Genomic DNA, 11,397 nt, shown 5'->3' on the forward strand with positions numbered 1-11,397 from the left:
ATAGCCATCTGTTTTGGATTTGAAACATAAAAAATTGCCATTTGAGCAGATTTGATCTGGCCTTCATCTTTGTGATAAAAAAGGACCCAATAGTTATAATAAAACTCATAATGGCTCACAGTCTAATGTGTTCCTTAAATCAGCTGTCATTTCAATGAGGCTTTGAGGCTGGGTTTTGGTTTAGCTTGAGTGCCATTCATTTTACAATTTGAGAGGTTGTCAACATTCATCTTAAAGTCTTCTTAAATAGCCTGATCAGATTTTATTTACATATACATATAAGCCAGAGTCTAAAGTATGGATGATTGTTTGAGGTAACAAGTAATGTGCCAGTTTATTTAACTTTTCACAGAAATGTGAGTCCAGCATAAGCTCCCCTCACTTTGTTGACAGTACGCTGAAAAACAACAAATGTCAATGTTTTTGCAAACTGGCTATAGCTTAAAAAGAGATACTTTCCACGTAGCCTACTGTAACCCCAACCCACCACGGATTTTTTAAAATGAACATTAACAATAACCAAAGGATCAATGAGACTGTGGCAGCGGTGGACTCTGGCTCAGCTGCAATGGAGGGGTGGTACGGTAAGATCACGGGGCTGTGCCGGGAGGACGGAGAGGACAGCTGAGATGGATTACAACTAATGAACTCGGCCCCTTTCTACACTGAAAAAAGTGATATTGTCTCCTTTTAAATATAGCATATTATATTTTGGTATATCTTTTCAATTCAAATGAGTAATTCCTGTCTACATATATAATTCGAGTAACTCCAGAATACATTCCCTGCGTTTTAATCCAATTAATTTTAGTTAATTAAATGTAGCTCAAAATGCTTAAGTATGTTTTTCATAGCCTCCTGCTGGGCCATTTTGCGCATGCGTTAGGACAGGCCACCATTTTGCACGCGGACTGAAGAAGCGGACTCTGTGTGCTGCAAGCGGGCTCAAGTTAATCGCACAACTTCATATAAAGGTGGTCTAGCTTCGGTAAGTAAACCTTTTACGGTCGTTTTTGTTTTATTTTTTTTTACCTCAGTCAAAGCATGTTGACTCTTTAAGACGTGTGCACATGGAGAAAGAAGTCTAAGTAGTTGTACACCTCTGAACTTTGTCATGAATTTGACTTAAGCTAGCTATGTGCTCTATTAGCTACTGCTCTATTAAAAGAGTAATTGTATTGATGCGTTAAAATGTCATATGTTTTTAGCTTAGTTCTTGTGGCACACTTTGTACTAACAAATTATGGAACGAGGCAATTTCTCTGTAGTTAGCTGTAAAGTTCACTGTACAGTCGCCTGCAGTTTTAAGTGGAGAAATCGTCCCTCCCGCCACAACATTGGCATTAAGGAATAGTCGGGCGGGGGAGGGGGCTTCTGAACGCACCTGCACAGTCAGGGGTGCAGTAGGAAATAAGTAGGATTGGCGTTGCACAACGTCTTTTGTGCAGAAAAAAATAATGGTTGTAAACTGTGGAGGAGAATTACTCAGTGGTTGCCAAAAATGTGAGATCAAAAGGCACTGAGAGTGATGTTTGTCAGAACTGAAATTAACTCAGAAAAGAAGTTGCTTCACTTGATAGAGCTGTTGAGTGCAAGACCTGTCAGCGGTCTGGTTTAGCATTTAAAGCCTCGCTACGTGCTTCCAAACCGCTGCATTTAATCTCAGAGAAAACTAACACAGAGAAGTAAAGCAAGTGTGTAAGTTCATCTCTTTATGTTTGCATAGTATTTCCATGTTGAGCTTAACAACCGATGTATGGAGCCACAGCTGGACTGGCTGTCGGAGTTTTGTATTGAGGGGGAAAGGAAGCGATTTGTTTTATACTTCAGCTAGAATGAAAAAAGACACAAAGCTGGAGTTATTCGGTGTCTTCATGCTGAACAGCTAAAACTTCTTCCCTCATTCTCCCCCCTCCCTCTCCTGTTGCTACTTCAATCATGAAACTGATCGATTATCAGGTGATCGGCTTTTCTGTCGCTAGTCTCATTTGTTAGTCACCCAGTTTGCGCTAGAAAGAGGAAAACGGCAGATAAACAACAGCAGCACGTTTAAGCTTGATAAGCTGTTGCTAGAATTTTTTTAATATTACTTCTAGTATCCGCTTATGTTTTCTGGAGCCACAGCCGTAATAGCTGCTGGTCATGATAGTTTGGATATGTGGTGAGAAGGAAACATGAAGGTGAAACCAGGAGAAGTTTTTACTGAATCATTAGAGCTGAACAGGTAATGAAGAAACAGGTTTACATTTTAGGTCACATGAATGAGTTGAAGGGAAGTTATGAACTGTTTATGAGAGACAAATAACACCAGGATCCTTTTCTATGTAGCTGACATCTGGTAACTGTGCAGGGGCGGATCTAGCAAAGTTTTGCCAGGGGGCCAGGTAGGGCATTAACAGGGAAAGGGAGACACAAAGACATAATTTTCTTTCTTATTCTCATTTAAAATGTCTAGCTTTTAATAAATAATTATTCTAAATCTTACTACCAAAGTGGTGATCTGGTTAAATGTATAGAGATCCATTATTGTATGTAGTAAATATTAAGTCTAATATATGCCCTAGTAATAGTAGTACATATAGCACTTTTTCCTTTGGGAAGGTACGCTGTCTGCGCTGTCTGCAACTGTATTGAAGAAAAATGTTGAATCAAATTATTATAGAAAAATAATTGATTTCTGTGCATTAAAGTAGATTACGTCAATTAAGCATTATCAGGCGAAGGGTGCGGGGTGGTTTCCTAATATTTTTGCTGGGAGTTGGCAGTCCTATTAGTTAGTTTAATATTTCTATGTACTGTTTAGAATACCTGAATAAGGAGGATGGTGTAAGTTTTTTAGGTTGATCAGTATTGCTGAAGTATAAAATATTTTGGGTGCAGTGTATTTTTTGCATACAGGTATAACAGAATAGCTTTAATGTTTTGTTTTTAAAACTGAGTATGAACTTATACAAAATGCAGAAAAATATTTATAAAAACAGTTTTATTTATTATAAAATACACTATATCGGATTCATATCGGCATCGGCAGATAATCAAATTTATGATATCGGTATCGGACATAAAAAAGTGGTATCGTGCCATCTGTAGTTTGCACAGAGGCACAAGTAAGATTTGTTTTGTTACAAGGGAGTATCATGAAGTAATGCACTAATGGCTTGGAAACGGTAATTGTTTGTCTTTCTAAAGTTTATTTTATTTTTTTATTTGTCTTCCTTTTCTGGCAGATTTTCTTCCCCTTATGTGTTACTGTTTATTCAAGAAGATGGTGTTATTTTGGTAAGTACATGCAAATTCCTTACATATTTATCACAACAGTATTTGTCACAGTATTGCAGGGACAAGTTTATCTATCTCATCTTAAGGGTTCTTGTGATTATTAATATTGATATTAATTAATATCAATTAATATATATGATTAAATTTCTTTTATCCAGGACAAAAGAAAAAAAAAACTTGCGAAAGTGAAATGAAAAACAGGAATTTAGTTCTTGTGAGTTAAGAGGATGCAGAGCATAGGGTTAGATGGAGGTGGATCATTCACTGTGGTGATCCCTGAAGGAAACAGCCAAGAGAAAAAGGATCAGATTGCAAAAAAAAGTGGTTTGTTTGCATACATGAGTCTTTACGGTACCCACAGGACTCCTGAAGTATAAGTACTCTGAAGTTTGCAGAGCAATTTCAGAGATGTTTGGGGCTTACATGGCAAGCATGTTTTTAGTTGCACATCTAAATTTTCTCTGCTCTCTGTTGCTGATGGCAGAGTTCTGCCCCGCTGACCTCACAGGTGAGACACTCCCACCAGTGGACAAAGAGCACAGGAAAATGTGTTGCCAACCACCTGAAACAGACAAATATCTGCTTTTTAAAACCCTTTAAACCCGTTAAATGGACTGATGCCATTCATTTCTTCTTTGATTAACAGTAGTAACATCCTTCATGCACTGTATACTAACCCATATGATAATCATGCTTTATGAAGTGATGGCAATTGCATTGTAGCATTTAATGAAGAAATAACAAAATAATCATACGTGTGTGTGTGTGTGTGTGTGTGTGTGTGTGTGTGTGTGGGGTTTTTTTTTGTTTTTTTTTTTTAACAGGTAAATGCTGAATTCCAGTGTATTACAACACTTCAACTGGAGATGACCTTCGCGGCACAGTTAGACAGAATTACACCTCAGTTGATGACAGTTTTCCAGAAGAAGGGCGGTGTTTCTGGGCAGAAACTTGCCCACCACTTGCAGATCATGCAAGAGGTAAATCTGAATATTGCAAATTCTATTTGGATTTCTTTTGTCTTAAGTGGCAGGTCACTGGTGAGTCCAATAAGCCGTTTTAGGTGACCAGCCAAGCAATCTAAATTTTGAAATTTCATATATAAATTTTATTTACTATGTTTGAACTGACATATGATAAAATTTACTTATTGCGAATTTCAGACATTGTTCTTTTTTCCAAATTGGTTTAATCAGCAACTCTCTTTAAACAGGCTGAAAGTGATGTTAAAGTGAAAAGGGAAGCAGTTCTCAGGGCACTTTGCCTCTACCTTGGTGAAGAGGACGGAAGCCTTATTCGGGAGTTCTTTGTAAGTCATTTAAGTCATTGTAAGCAAGTCATCTATACACACACTTTTTAGATAGATATCTGTGTGTGTGTGTATTACACACACACACACACACACAAACGACTAGATTGGAATTTAATTGTAGAGTTAATTGTTTTTTCTTTTACCTTTTTATTAAATGTTTAGGACATTGAAGGAGATGATATCCAGAGAGACCTGAAGAAGCACACCATGGGCATTTATGTCATCAACAGGGAATATTTGTTGAAGGGGAGATAGTCATGGACAACATTGGATCTCTGGCACAAGCTTGTGCATTGATGCTTGGAGTAATCTATGCACTAAACCTAGCCTTCCCCAAGGAATTGAAGGACTATTATGAATTCATTTAGAAAGTGTTGATGGGATTTGATGGTGAAAAGCTCTCCCCCAAAGTCTTTGGGCTGAAGAACAAAATTGCTACTGGATAGGAAGATTTCTAAAATAACACATCAAGAGAATGCTGTTATGTAAATTACCAATGACTGGTGCTCTTGTGAATAGGAGTGAAACTCTTGTACAACCATCATTTGTTCTGTGTTATGTTTCGATTGAACATTTTAACTTTCAATAATGAATGTTTCACGTGTGGTACATTTGAGTAGCTTGAAGAGCAACTTTGTAATTATTCAGTTATAGCTGCTGCCCTGCGTATAATCAGTGTTAACTCAACCGGATAAAAAAAAAAACAAAAAACCATTCATGATTAGCACACTGCAGCACACTGGTAACACTTTAAAGACTATTAATTGTTTTGAAGCGAGTATGTTAGGTCAGAAAATATGTAAAACATTCAGAATCTTCAAGGAAGGACTAGAATGGAAAGACAGTGGTCAATAAGCAGTAAGGAAAACACAAGTTTAATTTTAAGTCTAATTACCTTATTAAAATGCAATTTCTAAATATGGATCGCAGAACAGCAAGTCTGAAACTGGTTAGTTTGTGGATGCATCAGTTTCTAATTGTGATACATTATACTGCTGGTAGTGTTTTATTCTTTTATGTAAGGAGTTTGGTTTTTTTTTTCTTTTTTAGAGGAAGAGAAACATTGGTTAACATTTCTCTTGTCTGTTGTTTCTGTTTTGTTTGAATACAGCTTTTTAAAGCTACTAGTTCATAGGCAAAAGTTTTGTAATTTGTATTATACAAATTGCAGCAATTTCCCTTAGAGATGTGGATTCTTATTCTGTTTGCAACAAATTTTGCATTAATAAATGATGTGAAAGAATGTTGTAGTTTTCATTATTGACGTTTTTAAAAACTACAAATCAGGGTAAGCAATATTTAAGTAAACTTAACTTAATTGAAATAGAGAGAAATTAACAATTTGATTGATTTGAATATAAGTTTGGGACATAAGTGTAAAGGAAACAAATTATTCTGGTACATTTAACACGACCTTAGTTGGACTTACTAATAATATTTGACTAAGACGTATCCACAACAGTTAAGTTAAAGTAGCTTAAAAATATATGTTGGTTTTACTCGCTTAAATTAAATTCAGTGTACTTAAAAAATATTTCTGGATTCAAACAAATTTATTTCGTGCAACCACTTGTCATAAAAAAATTGAGTAAATTGAACAAAACATTTTTTTCAGTGTAGTGCCCGGACTCAGGAACGAGCGGTGTGCTTTCTGTGGGAAGGAGCTGGAAAATATATTCGGTGCCGAAGCAGTGGGGATGCTATATTTAAAAAATAAAGGTGCTCAGAGTGTGTCACTTTGAGAACTTTTATTTTTAAAGGTGTGGGTGTTGAACACAGTGTGGGTCCTGATCATATCACAGAGACATTAAAAAAAATTCGAGGAAAGTAATGACCACTTAAATGAGCAGGCTTCGATCACAAAGAAAAATATGCATAATAGATACAATCCATGAATCCTCTGCTTGGTGTTTTGCTCTCTAATATTGTAGGGCTTTACTTTGTAGTGTATATGCACGATGAGGTGACTGTTATTGGTTAGCGTTATATAAATTAAATCGAACTGAACTGAGCTCAATTAACCATTGACAGAGCATTGTGTTCTGTCAATTTAAGAAGCAAGGGATTAAAGATCAATCCATAGTGATGACAGTTCACTAAGTGCAATTCCTGTCTCTGGTTTTTATTAATGGCAGGATTATATATACACTAATAATACTAATACTAATAATAATAATAATAATATAGCAGTATTAGCTTCCATTTATGTATTTGTTGACAGATAGATAATACAAATATGTAAATAATGCAATTACACATTAATTCATTTAATTTAGCAGGGAAAAATAAATATTAAATGCTGTTAAACAAAATACTATTATTGATTAGCATATGCTACAAATGCACCATTTGGCCCACTCATTGGAGTTTTGGCGCCACTAAGTGGTGAATTGATAGAACAGATTCCTAATAATAAAGATAATAATGATTACTGTTTCCATCATTCTTTAGAAGCTTTTGTATGCCTGTTATTTTTAATATGTTCTCCATATTATCGGGTTAACAAGCAGCTCATGAGACCCTGCCATAGATGCTGGTGCATGATTGTGATTTAAATGAGCTGGATGAAAACCTCACATTATTATAACGTTTGTGAGCGTTTTATGTCTCGTTACATGTCTCGCGCTTCTGCTTGAAAAATAAGTCTCCGTCTTCTACGGGAAGTACACTAGGACATTCTTCCGACAGTACGGGGCAAGGTTGCCATGGTAGCAGTTGTTAAACACTGTTGAACAGTAGCTAACTTTTGCTATTGTAGCCAGTATGCGTTACTTTCACGTGTTTTTAAAAATACTTTTGTAATGATAGTAATTTCGACAATTCCCTCTGTTTTTCGCGGTCAGGGCATCCATGTCAAAGTATAAGGTAAAAAGAAAGAAGCGACATTGTTCCCATAACAAAGATGTGGATGTGGCATTGCCTAGCTGCTAGAGTTATAACTTACTTACGGGATACACATGCTAATAATTTAATAATCAAAGCAGAAGAGTGCTGTTCAGCGTAGTATTCAGTTGTCTGAAAAACACACTCGTTGACCTTGGGTTATCCCAACTTTGTGGTGTTAAAACTGAAATAAAATAGTAACACATGAGAGCCACAAATTAGGAGGAAGTTGGGGTTAAGCAGCAATTTGCCAATTCTGAAAAATTGCTTATTGACAACATTTTTCAACATCTTACAACTTCACACTCAATTACCAATTAAGCTGGAAGTTGTCAAGTGTTTGTAAAGCTAACTTTTTTCACTCCTCACAGCCACTGAGTTCTTTTTGCTTCCTTTACCTTTACAGGCATATGGATACAAAGGCTCATATGAAGAGCGGTAAGTGTTGTTCGTAATTTGATTGTACATTTAAAAATACATGTACTGTGATGCAATGTTTCCTCAGGGAAGGAAGAAGCTGTGTGCGCTACAAATGTGGCCTGCCTTGTAACACCATACAGGATGTCTTGCACCAAAGACCAAACTGGATTGAAGTTAAAGAGTGAGTAGATTGATATTTTAGAAAGACTCTGTGGAATTATGTGCAGGATTGCATATATAGAAGGAAATCAGGAACATTCCCCAGAGAATGCTACACCAGGGATGGATGGCAGCGGTGTCTTTGATCCTGCAGCTTTCTTTTCTCCTCCTCACAGTGATGGTGAGTGGGACTTCAACTGGTGTGATGTGGGATGGCTGAGGGAGAATTTTGATCATACATACATGGAGGAGCACGTAAGGATAAACCACTTTCGCAACCATTATGAAGTGAGTTATCATCAGCCTGTGGTTTCATGTAACTGTTAAATGGACATTTTAGTGGTAAACAAGTCATTTCCTTTGTTTCTATGTTTTGCACTACAGCTGACTCGCAAAAATCTTATGGTGAAAAACCTCAAGAGATACCAGAAACAGCTTGAAAGGGAGGTTGGTCGCATAGAAGCATCCAACTGTGATTTTTTCCCTTGCACTTTTGCAATGCCCAGTGAGTATCATCTCTTTGTAGAGGAATTCAATCGAAGCCCTGGCAACACCTGGATCATGAAGCCGGTTAGTTAAAAAACAAGCAAAGAAAAAAACAAGTAACCAGGTGCAAAAACAACAAAAAAAAGTTTTTATGACCTCAGAAAGTAAAAATAAGTTATAACCATGCTGCTCCGATACCATGAAAATATATCTCTTTTGTCTAGGTTGGAAAATCTCAAGGCAAAGGCATTTTTCTGTTTCGAAAACTGAAAGACATAATAGAGTGGAAGAAGGTGGGGTTATGTAAAGAACTGGTTGTAAGTTAAACTGCTAAAAGGAGACATTTTGAGAGTCTGATTGATAATACTCACACAGGATGGTTCCCGCTCAGAGGAACAGAAGGACGGAGTTCAAGTGAAAAGCTATGTGGCACAGCGCTATATAGAGAACCCTTATTTAATCAATGGTAATGAGCATGCTAAAATAATACAATTTAATATAATTAATTTACAGTTTCATTTAACATACAATGAAAATTGACAATACTTTGTTTAGCAATGTTGACTGTTGTCGATGAGAAAATATCCTTGCTTCATTACCTTTTATGCTTTTTTCCCCAACAGGCAGAAAGTTTGATATGAGGGTCTATGTGCTGGTCACATCAGTATGTACTGATCCCTGTAGCTTGCATAGTTTTATATAAAATGAAAAATCTGCTGCATGTTAAAATCAGTTTGTCTCTCTTTCAGTATGTACCCCTGAAAGCCTGGCTGTATCGAGACGGCTTTGCGCGCTTCTCAGGCATTCGCTTTTCCCTCAGCAGTATTGATGACAAGTGTATCCCTTTTTCTACTATTGTTGTTGGGGTTTTTTTGCATTAAATTGAATGCTGATACATTTACTAATATACATTTAGCCCTGGGTTATCAGCATAATAAATTTAGGCTCTGTCTAATGAATTGTCATGTAAAAATAAATTTTAAATAGCTCAGTTTGGCCACATTTCCGAGACTGTCACATCCTAATTTTTTTTTTTTTTTTTGCTTTTGTCCATGTTGAATCCCATCAGTAAAGTTTTCTCCTTAGCACCTATTTTCAGATATGCATCTCACCAATGTGTCTGTTCAAAAAACAGCACCTGACTATGATCACGAGAAGGTGTGTAATTCAGGAACCTCAAAGAAAAAGAGCTCATGTTACTTTTATGTTCTGAAACATGTCTGTTTTAAACAGCTTTTATCTCTTTATTGCTGCATTGTTTCATCCAATGATAAGCAGGGATGCAAGTGGCAGATGCAACAGCTTCGAAGATACCTGACTGCAAAACACGGCAGAGAGATGGTAGAAACCCTGTTTAAAGAGATGGACAACATCTTTGTCCGCAGTCTGCAGAGTGTACAAAAGGTCATTATTAATGACAAACACTGCTTTGAGCTCTATGGTTATGACATACTACTGGATCAGAACCTCAAACCGTAAGTCTATAAACACATGCCAACACAGTGCACTATCATATTTACGTGTATTTCTAAACATACACTACTAAACCATGCATGTCTATGCTTAAGAATTTTTGGGTTTCTCAATGGCCTGAAATAACTTGTATTACATATTTATAAAATAAAACTGAAATAAATACCTAAGGTAGGAGAATTCACTAGAAATGCATGAATAACCACAAACGAAATGCTCAGCATATCTGATAAGCTGAGAGTTGGGCTGTGCTAAATTACAGCGCACGGATTAATTAAAGCACCTCTGTCCACTGCAAATACTAGCCATCCTTAATGAACTGTCTGCTGTACTCGTGGATTGGCCCACAGTGGCATGAAAGTAAATGTTTGCTGAACATAATCAACCCTTCATCTTTCCACAGGTGGTTAATTGAGGTGAATGCCTCTCCATCACACACGCCCAGCTGTCAGGAGGATTACGAGATGAAATGCAGACTGCTGGAAGACACTTTGAATGTTGTGGATATGGAGGGAAGGTAAAGACCTCATTCATATGTTTTTCCGTTTTGTCATTAGGGAGCAGAGTTCGAGGACTTCCCCTCCCTGCAGTCATTTTATATGGTCTGAGCCTGGATTATAGCACATTTAAAAGTTAAGAATGTGAGTGTGAAGAAGCACTTTTGAAAAGCTTACTTCCATTTCCTTCTTTTGCATACTGTGTTCTAATGGACTGTTTTCTCCTTAGGCTCACTGGGAAGGAGAAAAGAGTGGGTGGCTATGATCTCATGTGGAATGATGGTCCTGTCTACAGAGAGGATGCCAACCTACAAACATTTGGCAGCTCAGGTTTCACAGCCAACACACACCTAGGTAGCCTAAATGTGCTGCTCCTGGTTTTTTTTTTCCTTTTCTTTTCGAGGCAACAGTAATTCCCATTCTAAGAACCTCTTCTTTGTTGCAGGGTGTGTAAACGACAGAGAGAAACAGCTTCGCCAGCTTCTAAAACCATTTCCATGCCAAAGGAAGGCATAATCAGATTGAGATTTTCTACTACAATGCTGCTACTCCAGTACTTAGTGTTAAAGATTGAATAATCAGGGTGGCATTGAGGGGTCTAATTAAGCGGCCAGCTATGGGGAAATACATCTCTAATGCTTTATACAGTTATCTGTGCAGATCTGATGCTTAAAATCTACTACAAACCATGTAACAACCCTACATTACTTTCAACAAGAAATACACCAGTACAGAGGGTTTTTCTTTTGAATCCAATACTGTAATCAATGTGCTTGAATGGCAGCGTGTGTTTGCATGTTTGCATGCACAATGTCAATGACAAAAACACTTGTGAATCTGGCACCATTTCTTCAGGTGCTTCAAAGAATGACCAACAGACCAGTGCCG

General features: G+C 37.0%; 2 protein-coding genes across 3 annotated transcripts; both read left to right on the forward strand.

Moving 5' to 3' along the window:
* Positions 1–878: 878 nt before the first annotated feature.
* Positions 879–4,846, forward strand: LOC309697698 (uncharacterized protein; the record flags this gene model as incomplete). The annotated part of the gene is made up of 5 exons (XM_082519816.1): positions 879–988; positions 3,228–3,279; positions 4,104–4,259; positions 4,493–4,588; positions 4,754–4,846. The coding sequence occupies exons 3-5, from the start codon at positions 4,146–4,148 to the stop codon at positions 4,844–4,846; spliced, it is 303 nt and encodes a 100-aa protein (XP_082375942.1). The 5' UTR covers positions 879–988; positions 3,228–3,279; positions 4,104–4,145.
* A 2,430-nt stretch (positions 4,847–7,276) lies between these two features.
* Positions 7,277–11,338, forward strand: ttll9 (tubulin tyrosine ligase-like family, member 9). Of its 2 annotated transcripts, XM_082519613.1 has the most exons (14): positions 7,277–7,456; positions 7,881–7,912; positions 7,980–8,075; positions 8,230–8,341; positions 8,438–8,623; positions 8,764–8,832; positions 8,915–9,005; positions 9,163–9,203; positions 9,289–9,376; positions 9,639–9,697; positions 9,818–10,014; positions 10,416–10,529; positions 10,739–10,863; positions 10,955–11,338. In XM_082519613.1, the coding sequence occupies exons 1-14, from the start codon at positions 7,442–7,444 to the stop codon at positions 11,023–11,025; spliced, it is 1,296 nt and encodes a 431-aa protein (XP_082375739.1). In that variant the 5' UTR covers positions 7,277–7,441; the 3' UTR covers positions 11,026–11,338. The 2 variants fall into 2 exon arrangements, with proteins under 2 accessions (XP_082375739.1, XP_082375740.1); XM_082519614.1 differs by lacking the exons at positions 10,416–10,529; positions 10,955–11,338 and adding an exon at positions 10,570–10,653 and having other exon boundaries at positions 10,739–10,812.
* The last annotated feature ends 59 nt before the right edge of the window (positions 11,339–11,397 follow it).

The sequence above is a fragment of the Aulonocara stuartgranti genome (assembly GCF_965226115.1).
Source record: "Aulonocara stuartgranti genome assembly, chromosome: 20".
NCBI lineage: Eukaryota > Metazoa > Chordata > Actinopteri > Cichliformes > Cichlidae > Aulonocara > Aulonocara stuartgranti.

Coding starts and splice junctions, on each gene's coding strand:
- ttll9 (XM_082519613.1), top strand. Junction 9,006..9,162: donor GAACCCTTATTTAATCAATG/GTAATGAGCATG, acceptor TTTCCCCAACAG/GCAGAAAGTTTGATATGAGG. Junction 9,698..9,817: donor CTGACTATGATCACGAGAAG/GTGTGTAATTCA, acceptor AATGATAAGCAG/GGATGCAAGTGGCAGATGCA.